Source organism: Sesamum indicum, linkage group LG10, assembly GCF_026168435.1.
Source record: "Sesamum indicum cultivar Baizhima isolate 11 linkage group LG10, ASM2616843v1, whole genome shotgun sequence".
Lineage (NCBI taxonomy): Eukaryota > Viridiplantae > Streptophyta > Magnoliopsida > Lamiales > Pedaliaceae > Sesamum > Sesamum indicum.
In genome coordinates, this window is record NC_142666.1 from 15,105,674 (window position 1) to 15,127,101 (window position 21,428).

At 31.8% G+C, this 21,428-nt stretch overlaps 1 protein-coding gene across 1 annotated transcript; it reads left to right on the forward strand.

Annotated features, from left to right (window-relative positions):
* The first annotated feature begins 362 nt into the window (after positions 1-362).
* Positions 363-21,075, forward strand: LOC148786724 (prolyl 4-hydroxylase 1). The gene is made up of 12 exons (XM_088886068.1): positions 363-522; positions 9,822-9,870; positions 12,304-12,360; positions 13,162-13,211; positions 14,897-14,962; positions 16,179-16,253; positions 16,737-16,811; positions 17,449-17,519; positions 18,205-18,256; positions 18,657-18,746; positions 19,714-19,805; positions 20,828-21,075. The coding sequence occupies exons 1-12, from the start codon at positions 472-474 to the stop codon at positions 20,940-20,942; spliced, it is 843 nt and encodes a 280-aa protein (XP_088742194.1). The 5' UTR covers positions 363-471; the 3' UTR covers positions 20,943-21,075.
* Positions 21,076-21,428: the final 353 nt, after the last annotated feature.

The following is a 21,428-nucleotide window of genomic DNA, read 5'->3' on the forward strand; positions in this document are numbered from 1 at the left end:
CTTAGCAACGAAAATTTACTTGCTAATAAATTTAACAACGAATTGTTATTTTATTTGCTAATTAGTATCAATCTTTTTCATAATTATTGAGCTATTTTATTTATATACAAATAATAATCATATTATTAACTTATTCATCATAGAGAATTAATAATATTCATAAAAGTGCACATAAATTAAATATCTCTGTACTTACATCTTTTTAAGCTATTGTTCCGAACGTGCAGTTTGTACCTAACTTCATCAATGTAAAGTTGTAACCTCTAGAGGTGTTTGCCTAACTTAGCTAATATAAAAGCCGCAATAGTTTGGTTATATTAAATAAAATGAATAGTACGACTACCTCTGTAATTAAAATTTAATGAAATGCATTGTAATTCATGAATACTCTTTCTACTATCAAAATTTCATTGTATTCGGCATTTTCTTCGCCCCGATTCCCCTTTTTTTTGTTTGATAGATACGTCCATCATGAAGTTTTTCTTCGCTCTTCTCACATACGTTGCTCTTGGAATGATTATCGAAATTCTTGATTCTCTTCATACTTTGCGTACAAAACGTCATTATTATTCGAGATAAATTTGTGCATCTTATTATGTACGTGCATAAATATTATATGATATGTGAGGATCTTATCTTCATCTTTCTCACTTTGTTCTGACGACCTTGTACATTTTTTTTTCTATTTCTTTGGACATCATTTTGTTATTTTTTATTTTTTTTTTAAAAATTATCACATATATATTGCATTTACTTTTGTTAGTTTCTTGAGTTAATTTGATTTAAGAAGCTACATGTAATTTATGATGAAACCTTAAAGCGTGAACTCTCGACTTCTCGGGTGTTGTAATGAATCATAAATAGATTCTAGATTAAATACGGAAAATTTAATAAATCTCACATTAATACATTAAACTTTTGTACGAGTTATTTGAGTTTTTCTCTACTTTCTTTTTTTTTTTTTACACTTCTGTGCATACTTCCTAAGCTTTAAAGCAATTTTGGTCTTGTATCTTTAGTGTTTTCCCGATCTGGTTCTTTATCTTTCGGACGTGTCAATTTGATCCTTTATCTTTTAGCGATTTTGGTCCTTTAGCCAGATTAGGACAAATTAATGCTCATTTTGCCCTTCTATTGAAAAACTCTTATAGTCCATACAAATGCTTTTAGTTTGACTCAACATGCCTCCGAAATAAAATTAAGCCCTTATAATTTCGTACTTTTTTTCGATCGCTTTCTTCTCGGGTATTCCAAGTCCTCGATTTTACGGATTTTCTCCAACCACACTACCGCAGTAGATGGTTCGTAAGTGGCTCTTTTCAGCAACAAATAATTTAATCCTATTTCATTTTCTACCTTAGAGTGTAGAAGATACTCCAATGTAGGACTTAATAGAATCTTGGACAACATCTTGAATAGAAGCCTTACTTTAATTGAAGAATATATGAAATATTACGTAGATATTATTTTCTCCGTGGAGGAGACAACTTGATTCGTTGAGGAAATCCCATAAACTAAGAATTCAAAAAATTACAAAGATTTGACACTCAAAATATGATGCTTTGAAGAGTTGGAGAAGATCTCTGATGATCCCCCTTTGCTTTGCTGCTTCTTTTTTTTTTTTTTTTTTTTTTTATAGCCATTCGCAAACTTCAAACGTATTTTTGATGATGTCACTGATCATCATCTTCTTGTCCTTTTCTGATGACGTCATTGCTTTTGTCATCACCGCATCCTTTCCAGCTGGTGGTCATGATGGGTTGTCGGTCATGTGATTGTTAGTTGGCTTTCTTGCTTTGCCGATTGTTGGCTTTTGTCGTCTTTTGCCAACAGTCTCCTTCTTGAATTTTTACATTCGGTGGTTTTTGCTTTGCTTTGTAAAAATTCTTTCTTTTACCCTTGTCTTGATTTAGTTTGGGTTTCTTTTGGGTGACCTGAATGTTTGTCCCGAACAGAGGTTCTTCTTGCTTTTAGCAGCAATGCCATACATTGTTATGCTATGTTTTAGCAGCATATTGCATGTCTTCATCCTAGCTTTGGTCGCTGGTAACTTATTTTCTCAGATCAACATCCTCTTGCTTTCAAATAAGCTTTCTGCAAAGTCAGTACTTTTTCTTGTCATGGAGTTTAATAGGAATTGTCCATTTAATTTATTTGAAAATATTTTAAATGAATTTGACTTTGTCCATCTCAGTGAGTCAGACCCATAAATCCCAAACTCTCTTGTTAGAAATGTCATCCTAACTTATAGCTGATTTAGTGGAACTTTTCCTGAGCCAACTTTCATTTTGTTGAAAGCTAACATATTAGGTCTCTGCAGCTTCATGAAATAGAATGCCGGATGAGACCCTTTTCCAGCTGATTCTGGAGTGGTAGATATGAATTTTTAGCACTAACATATCTCTTCTTTTCGAATGGAGTTTATTTTGCCATGAATCATTGACCGTCCTACTAATTCATTCTAAGAGCTTTGAAATTTTCGAAAAACTTGGTGACATAGTATGAACTGAAACAATAGCTCCAAAATCATTCCATTCTCAAACTTCTTCTGGTTTGGATCCCTCTAACATCCAGACTCTGTTATATTTTTCGGATGTTTTGATAATGGTCTTGCTTGAATTTACTCTTTAGCGAAAAATTAATTGTTCCCACATTCGTTGGTAAACCTGCCAAGCAGAAGAAAAATATATCAACTTGTTAGTATTATCCCTAGAGGTGCCTGTCATTGGCTTACGCCTAATCTCTCCATCTTTTACCCCAAGGTGCTGGGTTGACTCAAATCATTAGGAGTTTGCACTTTCTGTGACCCTATTGTTGTTGTTTCACCAAAGTCTGGCAATGGCCTCATGTAATCGGTACTTGAATCCGACGCTACAGGTTTAAAGTCCTGTACTTTAAAGGTATATTTAGGGTCATGCTTCCTCAACTCGTGAGTCATCCCCGAGGTTGATGCCTTCCGAATTAGTTCTTGTAGATCGTTCCATAATGAGGTTGAAACCACTATAGTACTTCTTATTGGGATTTGGACAGTGTCATGATCAGTTCTCTGTATTTGTCCGGCTACTTGGACATTCACTGCTAGCCGTCCAAACTTCTTGTCAAGCTCCTCAAGATTTTCTTTGAGGTTCTTGAACCTCAACATGATGGAGTTTGCTTCAAATGCTTCCATTTCTTGTCAGAAAATTTACAAGAACATTCTCATGAGATTTTTATACAATAATATAATAACAATAATATTGACATTCAGCTTGTCATCTAATAATACAAGCCTTCTCATCTAATTTATTCTTCAAGAAAGCTGTAACATTGGTATTATCAATTTTCAATGTGAATTCTTTAGCAAGTAAAAATAGAGGTCATTTCTTAAAAGTCTTCTAAACTGCAAAGAATTCCTTCTCGTTGATGTGCCAGACTTGGGTTTGTTATTTTAAGAACAATCCTCTTGTATCTACAAGGTTCTTTCCCTGTAGTAGTCATTTTCATGAGCACTACTGTCCATCTATAGTCGTTTGCGTTTATGTAGACTACCAATTAGTTCTCATCCTGTGGTATGGCGAGCTTGGGTAGGTTACTGCAGACCTATTTCAACTCAATTAACTTTTTTGAGTGTGAATTTCCTCCTATTTCCACTTTGAACTTTCTGTTTCCTTCGAATTGATTGGAAATTTCTTTTGTATCTTGCAAGATCCTTAGTAAAGATTCCTGCAAAATTAACAACTCCCAAAAGGCTTTGTAAATGCTTTTTATCCTTGAGTACGTCCAGAAAATTGCGAATTTTCTCAACAATGTGATCCTGTAACTCAATATCTGTTTTGTCAATAAAAATTCCTAAAAGTTCAATTTTATTGACAGTTATAGTAACTTTCTTTTCAAAAAGTACTAATCCTTCTTTATGGCATGCACTAGAAAATATCTCAAGATGTTTAGTATGATCTTTCATATTTTTAGGTGCAACCAATATATCGTCAATACAGACAAACATGAACACAAAATAATCTTTAAAAAGATTATCCATTTTTTTGAAATACCTGGGGTGAATTAGCTAAATCCATTGAAAGCACATTCCAAATATACTGTCCCTAGGTGTGGAGAATGCAATAAATTTCTTTGATTCGCTCTCTATCTTAATATGATAAAAATTAGATTAACAATCGAATTTAGAAAACACTTTTGCACCTTTTATGTAATCAATTAAGTGATCTCTACTAGGAATGTAATAACCATCAAATTCTAACATTTTATTAATACCTTGATAGTTAATTACCAACCTGGGTTTACCTCTCTTTATCTCACCATAGTTTCCTACTAGAAATCCAGGGCTATTGTAGGTAGAGACTCCAGGCTCAATGAGTTCAAAATTGATATGCTCTTTGATAATCACCTATAGATCTTTCTTATCCTCCATATTCATCTGGATAGGCTTGTATTTTGTGCACTCGTACTTGCATTCTTCTTTAACTTTCAGAGTAGCTTCGACCTTGTTCCCATCCCATCATGCCAGAGGGTTTTCACTGAAGTTTCTCTAGATAAGTCTCTTGACGTTCTCAAGAGAGAGCTTTCTTTCTTCGCTGATATTTAGCGACTTTATCTCCTGCAATGCTTCCTTGAGGTTCTTAATCTCTTAATTAGATTCCTTGTAAAAGCTATCACTATCGATAAGTTCTTGTTGCGTGAAAGATAAAAGAACTTTATCAAATTTTCTCTTATCCTGCATTTTCGGATGAGTTAATCTAGCATCGAAATCATCACGCTTACTTAAAAAATTTATAGGCATTATCCTATTAAATGCCTTTTCTCTTCAGAAAACCTATATAGTAGTAAAGATTAACAGATTCCTCTGATTATCCTGCATATATCTTGCAAATATTTGAATGAAAATGTTACCTAGCAAGATATCATCACCTGTATTATGAAAGTAAAGAGGAGGTGTTTTCTCCCTAAACCATGGTGTCCTGAATGCTTCTCCAATCATGATCTTGGCTTATTGTATTTCCTTATTGAGTATTAGAATTTTCTCTAAAAAATCCCTTCTTGCGATAACGGATAAAGTTTTCCTTACTTCTTTAGGAAAACTCCAAAATTTTCCGTGCAAATCGTTGATCCTAAATCAATATAAGCTGCAAAATACTCTGTCTTATATTGTTCATATAATATACCAACAAATATGTATATAGTAAAGAGACTAGTCATTCAATTCTTATGGTAACACCATCAAGACTGAATTCCATTCCGTCACCTTTTCTTCCCCATGGTTTATGATCTTCGAAGAAACTTAACCCCAAAATCGTACTCCCATTTTCACGTCTCTGCAACACTTGCAGCTAGAATTTCATGGCATGCTATTTCTAGCATGCCTACATATCTACCAACAACAAGTTGCTGCAAATGATATAAGTCATCACAAGAAAAATAATTTTCTTTCTCAGTGATGTCAAACATAACTCGTATCTCCATCCTTTTGGGCATCTAAGTTTTGTGTTATTTACCCTAAAGTTTTAACAACTCTTTCTCCTTTCCTTTGTAGCCTTTGATCCTATCTTCCAAAAAAGATATTCTACTACTAAACTCAGTTCTAGAGCTAAGTGTTCGGTCTAAAATTAGGTGATCTTTTATAACGATATCGATACCACCTATTCTAGGTATCCTAATTGGATCTGATGTCATAACTTCGGCAAATTCCTTGAAAATTCTAAAATCTCAATATACTCTTTTTCTAAGAAACATATCAGAATAATGTGTGTTGGAAAGGGCATAAGCCATTTTATAAGTTATAGAATACGGTCTATTTCATTCTTTCATTAGATCTTTTCTTTTAAAATCCTAATGAAGGGTTAAGACTCTCCTAAAATTTTGGTATGCTAGGTTGTATGCAATTCTAGGATGAATGTCAAATATTAATTTTCCTGCATACAGATTACCTATTATTGTTCCAAGACAACCATCTCTTAAGTTATTTATTCTTCTATCCATTATTGATAAATGTATTTTCGAATCAATTTTGTCCTTGAAAGTTGCTTTTATTACTGTTTCAATAGTTCTTATGTGGATCCCTTTCATAGTAACAACAACTTTTTCTCTAAGCTTACTTAATTCTTTAAGAATTTCTTCTTTAGGAATAAGCTGTATTTCCATCATATCACCCGTAAGTTCTATGAGAATAGCAAACTCACATGAACTTACTTTGTAGATTATGTGATATTTTCTCTAGTTCAATCCTATATGGTTGAGGACCTTTCGAATTCCTCCAATCCTAAAACCATTGTATGGACTGAGGTTGGAATTTTGACGCATGATTCTTTTGATGATTTTGTTTGACACCGTCATCTTGAAAAAGAATCTTGATAGGCTTTCAGAGGTTTCAAGCCTATCTTCCTCGTTCTAATTATTCTGATTCGGTTGAAAATCCATCCGAATCAGTTTCTATTTCCTACTCATAGACACTTTTATTTGAAGGAAGGTTTTCAAATTGGTAAATGGGTACCAAATTAGCATAGTAGACTGCGTCCAGGATGGCATCCATGCCTTTAAATTTTCTTACTTCACCATGTTTCTGCGGGTAGTCTGGAGATATATGACCTTTTGCTCCGCAGGTCCAGCAATTACAGTTCTTGAAACTTTCATTAGCTCGGGTATGGACTCGTCTAAAAGTTCTTCTTGTAGGAGTTCTTCCTATGGATCTTGTATCTGTTCGACTAGATCCCTTGAATGAAGCTCTTGTTGGTCAAGATTTCTGTCCAAATTTGTATGATCTGGCTTTTGACTTGGACCACCATGATCTCCGCCTAAAAGAGGTTCTTCTGGAACTCCTGTGCTAGGAGTCAGTGGTTTGCTTCTTCTTCTTCCTTTGGCTCGCTTGGTTCTCCTATAATAGTAGAAAAGTCATTGTTATCACAACATAGAGGGGTTCGTTTGATTTTACCTCTCAGCCTCTTCATGTTTTTTTGGATGGATGCTTGATAACTCATCCTTCAGTTTGTCTTTTAAAAATAGACCCTCCGTGGATTACAGATCTTTGCATAGAACATTGGAGCTGCTATATTTGTTGCTACTCCACTCTGGAAGAAATACTTACTAAACCAATAGATATATTCATCTACTGGGCAAACACTTCTTAGTTTAAAGCCAATGAGAGCTTGTGCATATTCTCTAGTCTTCTTTGCTCTACTTCCTTTGAAATATCCATCTTCAATGAAATATATCTTGGTAAACCTTCCTAGCTAATTTGCTATGGTGCTTTTTGAATCTCCGACAGGGATACTGGCTTTGGTATCTTTTATAGTATTATCACATCCGATCTTCACAGAACCATCCAAGGTCAACTCCACTAGTTTTATGAAGTTTTCTTTATCGAGTTCTAGGGTGGTTGCTGCTATCTTTATGGTTGCAACCCATTCATCTATCAGATTCTCGATACCAAGCTGCGCCATATCCCTTCAATTGTTCGAGGGTCCCCAAGGGGTCTCCTATTTCGAGTGACTCTAAGGGAAAAACGCTAGCCTTCACGACTCCAGTAGGGTCTTTTAAGCGTACGAAGCTAAGTTTCTTGAATCATCCTTCTTCAGTAGCACCTCTTCCAGGTTCCACGCGCTCAACTGCCATGCGTCTTCCCCCTCCTCCTCCTCCTCGAGACTTAAGAGGTTCCTCTACTAAACCCCAACATTTGTTACCTGACATGAGTCTCTATACTCGCCAATCTCTTGAGAAGGAGGGGAAGGGGGAGTCCTCCCTACCCTTTGAAATTCTTAAGGGGGTGCCTACCCCTGTGGACAAACATCTATTATCCTCTCTGCCGAAGGAGGAGATAGATAGGATGTTGTCTTCTCATGTGATCAAGGTGAGTGATTATGTCGTTTCCTTAGTGGTGTCGTTTAGATTATCCTATCCTTCTACTTAACTTTACTGTCTTTCCTAACTTTAGGTGGCCATGTTGGTGGGGGAGCTGTTTACTCGCCTCCAGGTGGTACCTCCTCCTCCACAGGGGGATGCCCGAAAGATGAGGCTGGAAGATCATGTGGAATGCCTATTAGCCCATGTTGCTAAGCTGAAGGAGACGAAGAGAGAGGCAATAGGGAGGTATCAGCAAGCCGAGAGGGAGGCCAAAGAATTGCAGAAGGAGCTCTTGGCCCTTACAGGGAGTTAGTCAGAGGAGCTACTAAAGTCAACTAATCAAGTTTGCTTGGACTTCCCCCACTTTGAGGAGGGGCATCGTTATCTAGAAGCTTATTGGCATAATCGAATACTAGAGTATAAAAAGTCCAAGGATTTCCAAGGGGAGGTAGCAAGGATAGCTGCGCCTTTTTTACAGTATGGCCCACGCCTGCTTGTTAGAAGTGCTGCTAAGTGTTTCCATTTGGTGCCACTTGAAGAGTGCAAAAAACGCACAAGTCTAGTCGAGTATAGATTTGAGTTCTTCTATAGGCCAAATGTTTTGTAAAGCAGAAATTAGAACCTGCAAAAAAGATGTTAGCACTCTAACACCCAAATCAGTATGAGATATTGAAATACGAATATCAAATAAATGGGAAACACGAGGATAAAATAGCAAAATATGATGAAAATTTGAGAACAATAATGTAGAATATGAAATCTATTGATAAGTGCTCAAAAGAACATCCCCTTCTATGAGAGGGCCAAATTTAGTTTTATAGCCAGAGTCCCACAGTGGCGAAGGAGACTGGCTTCCACTATTAGGTATGCAGTTTTCAGTGGATAAGATTCCTAGCATGCTGGTCTTGTTAGTTGGAGGATTCTGAGGGAGTCTACTTCATCCAAGGGATTTCATTAGGGAGAGAGGTTCCTTTGTCACAGAAGTCTGTCCCCCTGTCCTGCTCTCGTGGCCTTCTACCATATGGGCGAAATGTTGACCTGTCTATCTGAAATGACTTTGGGTTCCTTGGGCCTCCAACCCACAAGTCCTTCTTTGGGGCCTCGCATCTTTTGGGCTAACAGGCCTGCCTCCACTCTATTCTTCGCTTTGAGCTTTTTGGACTAAGAACTAGGCTTGATTTCGGACTACTTATTTTGTGACCTCATCACTCTTATTTTTCAAAAACAAAAGAGACATATAATTAAAATATTTTAATTGAGCCAGATTGATGTATATACATATATATGTGTGTGATTTTTTGCGACACAGACACAAAATAGTTAAAATGTGTATATCTAAATAATAATCAAAATACCTTTTTGAAGATGACATGAAGGCAATGGCAATTGATCTTTTGTTCTAAGAAAGGGATGACTATGTTTATGTCACAATATCATATTAATAGCTTATTGAGGTAAATTAAATTAAACTCTATTTCTGTGAACTTCTCTGTGACCTTATTGAGTTGTATTTTTCTTTCACTAAAAAAAAAATAATTACTATTGATTATAATATTAGTGATTATGATTAAAAATTATGATAAATAACTATTATTAAAATAATTAAATAAAATTGCCGTAAAAAATTAACTTTTCCATTATGAAAAAATTATTTTTCGCAATTAAGAGCCATAATAAAAATATAAGCCATGACAAATGTTATCACCCATACAAAAACCAAAGCCAATAATAATTGCATGACCGTGTTCAATGACTATTTATTATAATTCTGAACCATTAATCATGATTAAATGTCATATTTCTTGTAGTAATTGTTGTTATTTTCTTATTTTATTTTCGTTTCTGTATAGTGATGCATTTTGTTCTATGATCAACTTGGCAAAAACTAGTCTTATGGGCAACATTTTTTGCCTTTTTCACGTCCATTTCTATATGTTTTAGAGGTAAATTAATATTTGCAAGTTTAAATACAATTAAAATTGTATGTATTTCCAGGAGCATTGATTCAACTGGTATTTCTTGGGAGATTGGAGGATTCATCCAGTACGTTTCTAAAATCATTTTATTTTGCAATATTACGTAAAATCACAATTCATTAAAGAAAATGACTAAATAGTAACGAAAAATCAATTTCATTAGCAAGTAAAATTCTCGTTGTTAACTTATATACAAGATATTTACTTGCTAATATATTTAGCGATAGACATTTGCTTGCTATAGAATTTAGGAACAAATTGTTGAAAATGTATATTTAATAGTGTAGATTAGCAACGAAAATTTTACTTACTAATTAGCTCGACGCTGATTTTGATATCAAATTTCTCGTAGCTATTGATCCATTTTCTTGTAGTAATTGCATATTTCTCGTATTCATTTCCCGGGAAAATTACAATTATCAATTCTGAGATTTGACATATAATTACAAATACTCCCTTCTTGTTTGAAAAATTACAAATGCCTCCCTCGAATGGAAAGTAATTATGTAGGCCCTAAACGGTGAGGAGGACACTAACATTCTATCCTTGTTGATTTTTTTTTTAAACAAATAAATATTTGAAAAAATATAAAAAAATATAAGGGTGGGTAAAATAAATAATCTAAAGAGAATATTAGTTCATAAAAATATTTTAAAAAATTATAAAAGAAATATATTAAATTATAATTTATAATTCAAAAGGGCATTTTGGTCAGTTCACCACAAAAATTAGATGAAAACCTAATGAAATGGGCTCGTTGTTAGACAAATGTTAAAAACAGTGGGTATTTATAATTTTTCAAATAACGAAAAAATATTTATAATTATGACAAATTTCGGAGAGAAGTTACTAATTACCCTTTATATCCCTCCACTATATGTTTTTTGTGTTTATGCTTCTAGATATTGTTGTGACTTGGTATTTTAATAGTATTTATTATTATTTGGCAGAATTTATAGCTAGATATAATGGTTCATGTCATGTCATCCATGTAGAGGCTTAAATGCATTTTTGGTTCTCTAATTATTCAGGTTTGACATTTTAGACTTTTAAATTTTTAGAATTGTAAAATAGTCCTTCATATTTTTAATTTTTACAAATTCAGAACACTTTTGTACGAAAAATGAGAAAAAAGGTCAGCCAATTGGGAAAAAAATCTGTCAAATGTGTCCTAAATTCAGGAAATTTAAAACATGTAGGACCATTTTACAATTCTAAAAATTTAAAAGGACTAAAATGTCAAACAAATATAACTATAGGACCAAAAATGTATTTAAGCCCTCAAGTAGATTGTGGACCATTGGGTTGAAATTATAGTTTTAGCATATATATATATATATCAATTTATGACATTATCATATTCTCATCCAACGGTTCACATTTCACTTGGAGGTATCTAGTTAAATGGGGAGCACAATTATCATAGTTTAAAGTACTCTAACAGAAAATATGACATAGGTGACAAATTATTAAGTGATAATTTTAGAATTATCACTAAAAATATATATTAAATAACACTGTTTTTATTTTGTGTTATATAACTAATAATTATGTATAAAGTTGACATTAATTTCAATTAATAACATCTCTATAATGATAATTTAATGACAACACAATATAATAAAAATTATTCTTTATCGTCACTAAGTCGTCACTGCAGACGAGTCACTATTGTATTTAGCGAAAGCTTTGTGCACAATTTTCGGTCACTAATCCATACTAATAACAATTTTTAAAAATAATAGTAATTACTAAAATTAATAAAATTCATTATTGTGTCAAAGTAGCAATGTCCGTCATTAAATACGAATAATTAGTGACAATATTAAAATTATCACTTGATTGTTTTTGGTCACTAATCTTCTAAATTTTTGTAGTGTCTGCTGTCTGGTACATAAATTTATGTTTTCAAGTGTTAAGTTTTTGCAGATACTATAGCTAGTATAACAGGAAAATGTCACGAGAGTGAAAGTGCTAATTTCTTTTAAGAAAATTATAGGATAAAAAATGAGAATCCCGTAACTATTGAGAACAAAAGTAAGAAGGTCCAAAATTACGAAACGAAAAGTATTATTTTCCCTGCAAAAAACATTTCATTTTATTCTTGATTTGATATTCTTAGGTTGCACTAATATTCACAATTTCGAATAATTATGAAAAGAATTGATACTAAAATCAGTCTCAATTTAATTAGTAAGTAAATTTTTAATCTATATTATTTAATATATATTTTAAATAATCCGTTGCTAAATTGGTTTAGTAAATTTTCATTGGTAAATGCATTGGTAAATAAATTTCTTATATTAAATAATATAAACCAGCATTGAAAATTTTACTTTCTAATTAACTCGATACTATTTTTTATTTTTTTCGTTATTGAGTTATTTTCTTGATGTGATTGAAACCAATATACTTTCCATATATCCTCTAATTTGTCTAACTTATGAATTTTAATTTTTTTATTTATGAAGTCACAATTGAAAAAGATTCCCACATGCAGGTGCAATATCTTCTTTGGGACGAACACAAAAAGTCAATGAAAGCAATGCTAAATTAGGTTTGCCATTTATTATTTTTGGGATAATTACATTTACATTTTTTGACTTATGGCTACAAATTATTTATAATTACACATATATCTACTAAAATGTTAATATCACTTATATAAAACACCCCTACATTTTTTAAAAATTACACACACACTCATAAAAACTTTAGCATCATTGCACAAACTACCCTAATTTTTGCTATCAGGGGTAGTTTCTATAATTATGCAAAAGACATAGATGGTTTGTGCATAGACCATAAGTCAGAGGGTGTAAATCTACTCATCCCTTTATTTTTTCTATTCCCGAACACACACAGAGTTTCAAGATCTATTGCATTAGTGAGCTTCTGAAAAAATAGTATTTTTTGTCTCGTAATTTAGAATTTTTTTACTTTTGATTTCATTGGTTATGAAATTATCGCTTTTGATCGCATAATTTTCAAAAAAAATAATAGATTTGATCCCTTTACATATTTTCATCCGATATTTCATGAAAAATACCACATGATCGTTAAGTTCGTGAGACCAAAAGTACTACTTTCTGAAAGTTATGGGATCAAAAGAAGAATGTTGTATATACGGGACCATAAATATAAAAACTCTAATGATCATCTGCTATTTTTTGTTAAAATATATAATGAAAATGTATTATGAAAAAAGTATTATTTTTTAAAAGTTACGGAACCAAAAATAAAATACTCATAATTAATAGAATCAAATAAAAAGGCCTTAAATTACGGAACGTAAAATGGTGTTTCCCCTTGTGTTTTACACATAACTAATATGACTTGCTGTTGTTCGTTTTTCCAGGCATTTCTTACTGGGATGACGAAGAAGCAGTGACTTTACGTCTCGGATACGTATGTCCCTCCAATTGTTTCAATCTTTTTTCTGTTAGTTAGCTTTCATGGTCTACAATTATAAATGGCGATCTCTCTTTTCTTTTCTTTTTTTTAAAGTAAAAGTGATAAATTATTATTTTTTAAGTAAATCGATCGCTATAAAAATTACATATTAATTATTAATGTCAGATAATTATATATAATCAATAGTTACTATTATGAATAGCATTTCTCAACTTCGCCAATTGAATTAAACCTCAAATCCCAGAAAAAATAGCTGTAATTTACCCTGAAAAAATGAATGTTCTTGAGTCCAAGTGAATAAGTATTTATCTTTCTAAATTCCATGAATATATATTGTCCTTTGAATGCCTCAAAATCCCAAAGACATGGCATTTTGCCAAAATTGATCATTCCCATACACATTCCACCAACAACAATCTCAATCAAATCAACTAAATAATTCTTGATTTCATGTAATTTTTGGTTCCTTGTGAAATATAAATTTTTCCATTTTGAGAATTATGATTAAGAAATCCCTTGTTTTTTGGAATTAATTTTAGCCCTATTCATAGAAAATTAATAATTATCTCCATGATTCTGACATTTTTGATAAGTTGAATAGAAAATGAAATAAGTTTCATAAATATATTTGGAAATTTTGATTAAGTTAGATTTTGGGGAAAAAAAGGAAAAAAATAGATAAATAGTTATTGCTGGTTGCATGAAACACTTTAGAATCTCCTTCCACTTGATTTATTTCATAGTAATTAATCATATTACAAAAATATATTTATTCATTGTGGTTTAATTTTCTCAAATTAGTGTTTTGCTAGTGATCTCAAGAAATTGATAGATTGAGAAATAAATAAACAAAATTCAAAAATGTCAAAAAGTAATCAAGAGTCTTGTAATAGCTAGGAAAGATCACCTATCTAATTGCCCCCCCCCCCCTCTCTATATATAACCTTTTATATAAAATATATTATTTAATTTTATATAAGAAATTGTATATACTAAACTTTTATATTAAAATATATTATCCATCCAAATTAGGGAAAAATATTATTTTAGTCCGCTAAATATACCTAATTTTAATTTTAGTCCGATAACTATGTCCATTTTTGTTTAGGTCCAGTAACTTACGAAATTACTTACTTTTAGTCCTCTAGCAGATTTTCGGACAATTTTACCCCTATGCAACTTTTAAAAGACAGTTTTACTCCATATGCACTCATAGGAGTAAAATTGTCTGAAAATCTGTCAGAGGACTAAAAGTAAGCAATTTCGTAAGTTACTGGACCTAAACAAAAATGGACATAGTTATCGGACTAAAATTAAAATTAGGCATACTTAACGGACTAAAATAATATTTTTCCCTCCGAATTATAGTTAAAAGTAAATAGTATATAACTTATATCTATCACATTATCGACACTAACAAACATTAGATTAGACCACTCAATATAATGACTTTAATTTCAACCCCCAGAGTTATCTACACCACTTAAATCCCACGATCACTTGAAGTAAAAGAGGACTAACGACCCAGAATTTATGTCTTTTTGGGACCTTGTTGAGCAAACTTTCAAGACATGGTAAATTGATGAAATTTGAATAGGCAAAGTTGTTGTGTTTAAGTGTTTATTTACAGCTATAGAGTTGTGTTCTTCTCCTCTAACTTGTTTATCCATTTTGTGTAGGTGAGACCTAAAGTAATTAGTTGGTCACCTCGTATTATCTTGTTTCAGAATTTCTTAAGTCCTGAGGTAACCTAATCCCATCATTTTTGTATTTTTCATATCAACTACTACTAAGCTTTTACTGCTTGCATGTATTTTTTGTCCTATTATTTAGGTTATTTAGCGTTTTCGTCCTTTGATTTTTTAGGATAGACTTCTGGTCATGTATCTTTTTAGTTTTCGTGATTTTAATCCTTTTTTGGTCGGAGCGTAAAAATACATGTGTTTCGCACGTGACATTTTAAAATTAGGGTTTTTGTTCCTATATGTTGGCCCATTTCTACCTGCATTTTTTGTCCTTTATCTAGCAACTTTTGTTATTATGACAATAACTTATTCAAATACAGATTCGAAATAATTGAATTGGAAATTACATGTAAATTGTATATAACCTAATTAAATTGCAATTTTAGTTCTGTAAATCAATTTGTATAGAATAAAAAATGCCAATTCCTAAGTAATTACAATACTAAAATTACAATTTTATTGGATCATGTGCAAGTCACGTGCAATTTTTCAATTAAATTAAATAAAAAAAATATAAAAATTGTCAAAATTTTAAAATAACAGGACTAAAATTAACATAAAAGATTTCAATTGACTTTGGATGTCTATGTAGTAGGATGGTTCATAAACCATGTTATGCATATACAATTGGCACTTACTGTGACTAGGAACCCATCTTTTTATTGCATCAACAATAAGCAATTTATGTTCTTTAACTTACTTCAGCCTAGCAAATGAAGCTTAACTCAGATGGTGAAATTGAGGCTTCATGACTTTAGAGATCATGAGTTTGAAATCCAACTATATGTACGGAATGTTGTTTCTACTACATAGTAGGTGTACTGTAATAATAGGTGTTGGTTGATCAGGATGTGATTGTTGTAATAGTTTTTCGGGAAAAGAATTATTTTAGTCCGCTAAGTATGCCTAATTTTAATTTTAGTCCGATAATTATGTCCATTTTTGTTTAGATCCAGTAACTTACGAAATTGCTTACTTTTAGTCCTCTGACAGATTTTCGGATAATTTTACCCCTATGAGTGCGTATGGACTAAAATTGTCTTTCAAAAGTTACTTTTCCCTAGTTTTTGTTAGACATTGATATTTTGACAAAAATAATTATAATCAATTTATTTCAATTAATAATAATTCATCGCTCTTAGTTCTTGCACCTAATTACCACTTTCATTTATTGAAGAAGGATTCTTGCACTAATAATACAATTTTGTTTTCACAGGAATGTGATTATCTCATACAGATTGCCAAACCCCATCTACGCCCTTCTGGTGTTGCGGATAGAAGAACTGGAAAGGTGAGACCGTAGGATGCAGCATATCATATTTTGATTTAGGGTAATCACAACGGGCTTTTTTAAAGTTTGGTGTAGTTACAAATATTTTTTTATTATTTAAAATATTACAAATACCCCCTGAAATTATAAATACTGTCTTGTAACAACTCATTGTAAGGGAGTACTGGTTAAGATTTTTGTGGTTTCAGAAGGTATTTGTAATATTTCAAACAATAAACAGATATGTATTTATAATTAGGGATAAATACACTCCCCTCCTCTAAGGTTTGGTGTAATTACACGTAGACCCCCTGTGGTTTGAACAATTACATTTAGCACCTCAAAAGTTTGCTTTCGTCTAACAAATAAAATCCTCAATGGTTTGAAACGTTGATTTCTCGTCACCACATTACTACAGCGTACGTACCTTAAAACTCCATACTACAACTGAAAATTTCATCAATAATATTTTGGATGCATTTAATCATTTATATGTTGTTGTAGGGAATGAGGCATAAAGTAAGAACAAGCTCTGGAACGTCTCTAATGGCTCAAGACAGGAACTCTCGTGTGATACAGGTTTCTTTTTGTATGTTCTTTTAACTACCATATATATTCTGAAAGAATAATAATCATATCATTTAAGTTTTAAATTAATTACACACGTATTTGGGTGCGCCACACACATTAGCATTTATTAAATGACAACAAGAACTGTGTTGAAAATACTAATGGCTTTCACAAGTTTACAAGTCACAAGAACTAGTGTTAAGCGGGTAAAATATATTTTTTTTTATTTAACATACTATCTATATACGTTCAAAATGAAAGTTCGTGTTCGATACATATAGAAAATTTTACGTTTAGAAGCAGTAGAGTCAAGAGCCAGCGGTGCTAAATCACTATTTTAAATAAGAGATTGCATTTCAAACTCCGGCCATGTTTGTATTGGGGGATCGAGTCGGATAATCAGCTGAATCCCTACTGATCTAATGTTTTACTTCTTTTTAATAAAGTAGAACGAGGGTCGGAGTCATATTCTGGGACATTTCGGAGGAAATCGGAACTTTTATTTTGGGACAAAGGGATTGTATTAGTAGGGATTTGAACTCCTTTATATACTATAAATTAATATGTTGTTAGTAATAATATTTTTTCTTGGCTTGAAATCAAACTACAAAATTGATTATTTTGGATGCTTAAAAACCAATATCAGGCAATTGAGAAAAGAATCTCTATGTACACTCATGTACCAGTTGAAAATGGGGAATTCTTACAGGTGATAAGGTGAGTTGTAAGATTTCTTTATTTCTCTTTCTTTCCTTCTTTTTATTTTTTTATTTTTTTTATTGTTTTTCAGTTAGCATTCAAATAAAATATCAGCAAGTGAATCAGAAAATTATAATTTTGGTCCCAAAGTATAGGATGGTTCGTAAAATAGTCAGATACTTTCTAGTGTGTAATGTAATTTATTTTCATGTGATATTGTAAATGAGCAAATTATCCCCAATAAAATAATAATAGCAATTTACTCTCCTGTGGTTTTTAAAATGAAACATTTTACCTCCTTGTAGTGCTAGGGAGGTAAATTACTTCATTTTAAAATACACAGTGAGATAAATCGTTATATTTTTAAAAGCACAAGGAGGCAAATTACCTTTTTTTTTTTTTAATAGAGGGTAATTTCCTCATTAATTTTTATTATCGTAAGGGGGTTCCTTGCATTTTTTCTTTTCCTGAAACAACCTATATTAATCTCACACTTTAGGAAAATATAAGGAAGTTAGTCGCACCGTAAAAAAATTGCAACGATTTGGACTAATTTTGCATATTTTGCTAAAATGTGGAATTAATATTAACTAACTCAAAAATATGGAACTAATATTGCAAAGCCGTAGTATATTTTGGGATCGAAATTATAATTTTTTGGTAGGTGACAATATCATCAATGCTAACATCGATACAAGTACAGATACGAAAAACAACAGTATTACAAGCCACACTACGACTACTTTGAAGATTCCGTAAGTTTGTTTATGCCTTTATATCTGATTTCTAACTGTCTGATTAATTACATCTTTTGACCTAAAAGTTTTGGGGTAAAAATGTAAGCAACCCCTTATGTTATCGCAAATGAGCAAATTACCCCCTTATGAAAAAATAAACAGCAACGTAACACCTTATATTTTTTAAAATACAATAATTTACCACCCCCTATGATTTTTAAAATGAAGCAATTTACCTCCCTATATAAGGAGATAAATTGCTTCATTTTAAAAAATACAAATGGGTAAACTGCTATATTTTTTCATAGGGGATAATGTGCTCATTTTCAATATCATTTGGATAAATTGGTGTTGACCCAAAATTTTGATAATTATCAGCAACCACTGGCTAAGTATTAGGATTGCATGATTGGTACAGATTAATTTGAAGCGTTGGGGACAAAGAATAGCAACGATGCTTATGTACCTAAGTGACAAAGTTGAGGGTGGAGAAACATATTTTCCAGAGGTAAATGCACATACAAATCTATTATTTTTCTTGTTTTCCAATAATTCATTAAGACGATTCAACTTCTATGGATTTATTACTAATTTATTATGGGTAATATAAATTTTTTTATGATCAAATTATCCTCACATATAAGTAATGTGTAATGAATGTGAGAATGTATATCTTCGTCGTTATAAAGATAGTTTAGTCGGAAACAAATTGTTTGACCTGGATAAGTCAATCGAGGTTAAAATTAGTTTTACAAATTTAGTGAATTTTTAGCAACAGAAGGGCTTATTTGTTAGACGAAAGCGAAGCTCAGGGTGCTAGAAGTAATTTCCAAAACCACGGGGAGTCTATATATGTGTAATTACACTAAACCCCCATGGGAGGAAAATGTAATTATCCTTTAAAGAAACAATGAAATTTCAGTATCACATGTTTATTTTGACATTTTTATTAGGGTTAATTACACTTAGATCCCCTCTAAAAAAGTGAAATTACAGTTTCCCCCAAAGAAACTCTAAAATTATGCTTGCACCACTTTCAAAAACTCACAGTCTACACCGAACCCCCTCTCGCCAGGGTTAAGACGAAAAATGCTGACGTTAGCAAAAAAAGTTACATAAATTTTCAATTTTTACCCTCAACATTCTCATTAATAATTTTGTACTTACAAAGGATTAAAGTACAAAACTATTACATGGACTAAATAGAGGGTAAAATTAAAAACTTCTGTAATTTTTTCGCTAACGTACGGCATAATTTTCATCCAAACCCTATCGAAAGGAGGTCAGGTGTAAAAAGTGAATTTTCAGAGGGTGTATAAGTATAATTTTGAATTTTTTTTAAAAAAAATATATAATTTCACAATTTTAGAGGGGTACAACTATAATTCAACCCAACACTTGTGCATAATTGCTATTTTTATACCACCTTGCTATGACAATTGTGTTGTTGATCTATTAAATTTGATGTATACTAGGTTGGATCTGGTGACTGTAGCTGTGGGGGTAAGCTGGTCAAAGGATTATGCCTGAGACCAGTTAAAGGCGACGCCTTGCTTTTCTGGAACACTATGTTTTGAGTTTGTTGTGTGCATGTGCACATATATTATCAAATATAAGAGAAAATTGAATACGATTAATTACAGTTAGACCTCTTTTGAAATTACGGTTATACCCCTTTGAGAACGAATTCGCTGTTTATATTTTACCCCTTTTGTTAGGATTTGAACGAAAAATATTGATGTTAGTAAAAACAAAAAAAATACAAAAAAAGAATTGTATAAGTTTTTAATTTTATCCCTCGTTTAATAATTTTATGTAATAATATCGTACTTACGAAGGAAAAAACGTAATGATGTTAACCTTGGTTTTTGTAACTATATTACATTTTGTCCATTCGTAAGTACAAAAATATACACGAGAATGATAAACGAGTGACAAAAATTGAAAATTCATGTAATTTGTGTTGGCTTACGTCAGTATTTTCCTTCCAAACTCTAACGGAAGAGGATCAGGTGTAAATCGAGAATCTTCGGAGGTGGTGTAAGTATAATTTGATATTTTTAAAAAGGGTCCAAGTGTTTGACTTATTCCAATTTCTTCTACTTATTGCAACTGAGTTACATATGAACATGTATATTTATTTCCTTTAAAGTACAAGTTTGAGTTAGAAAATATTAAAGTACGTTTAGCAAGATACTATATTGTAGGAACATATCAAGTATTGGTACCCAAGTGGTAAGAAATTATCACCAAGGGGTGACTGAGTATGTCTTTCATAATCTCAATTGAAAGAGACAAACAAAGAGAACAAATCAAATTAAATTACTTGAGTTGGATTGAACCATATCAATCACAGAGCAAGAGTGATATGCTTATCGTGTGATTGATTGCTTTTCCTACACTGTATACCAATTATACCATAAATATATTCTATTTATTATATAATTGATTTAAATTTGACTAAATCCCGTCTGAATTAGAACTTTTGCCCATAGTATTAGATGAAGACAGCGGTGTAAATTTATTATTTTTTAATTCTTAGTCTTATTATTTGTTTTATTATTATGTGGATCAAACATTCCTTTTGTAGGGGCTTGATGGACAACTTGATCCAAGTACCTTACATGGTGGATGTGAAGTATTAGCAGGAGAGAAATGGTCTGCCACAAAATGGATGAGACAAGAAGCTTTACATATTAACTAGAAAACAAGGACAAGTTTGACACAAGAATTAAATATGCCAAAAAGAAGATAATGTATGAAGGGAATTACAATGTTAAATGGTAAGGTTGATAACTTAGTCAAATTGTTTGATAAAAATTGGAGTTACTTAAGTTATGTTTTCTCTCATGTGGGAAATAATACTTTTCGTTTCGTGAGTTAAGATTTTTTTTTTAATTTTATTAGTTATGAGATTTTCACTTTTGATTTTGTAATTCTCAAAAAGTAACACTTTTGGTCCCGTAGAACTTTTTTGTTAAATATTTTAACGGAAAATCTCATGTGCTAAGGACCTTTATACTTTTGGTTTCATTAGTTACGTACTCTCACTTTTGGTCCAATTACATTAAAAAGTTAGCATTTTTGGTATGATACGCTTAACAAACGCGTGGTCTTTTCTTTTAAGTATTTAATAGAAAGGTGTCATGAGACCAAAAGTGCTACTTCTTTTTAAAGTTATAGAATAAAG

Excerpts from the sequence above, each read along its gene's own strand:
- LOC148786724 (XM_088886068.1), top strand. The coding sequence starts at position 472 with ATGAAGTTTTTCTTCGCTCTTCTCACATACGTTGCTCTTGGAATGATT. Across the intron at positions 16,254-16,736 it reads CGGATAGAAGAACTGGAAAG|GGAATGAGGCATAAAGTAAG; the intron begins GTGAGACCGTAG and ends ATGTTGTTGTAG. Across the intron at positions 17,520-18,204 it reads GAATTCTTACAGGTGATAAG|ATACGAAAAACAACAGTATT; the intron begins GTGAGTTGTAAG and ends ATACAAGTACAG.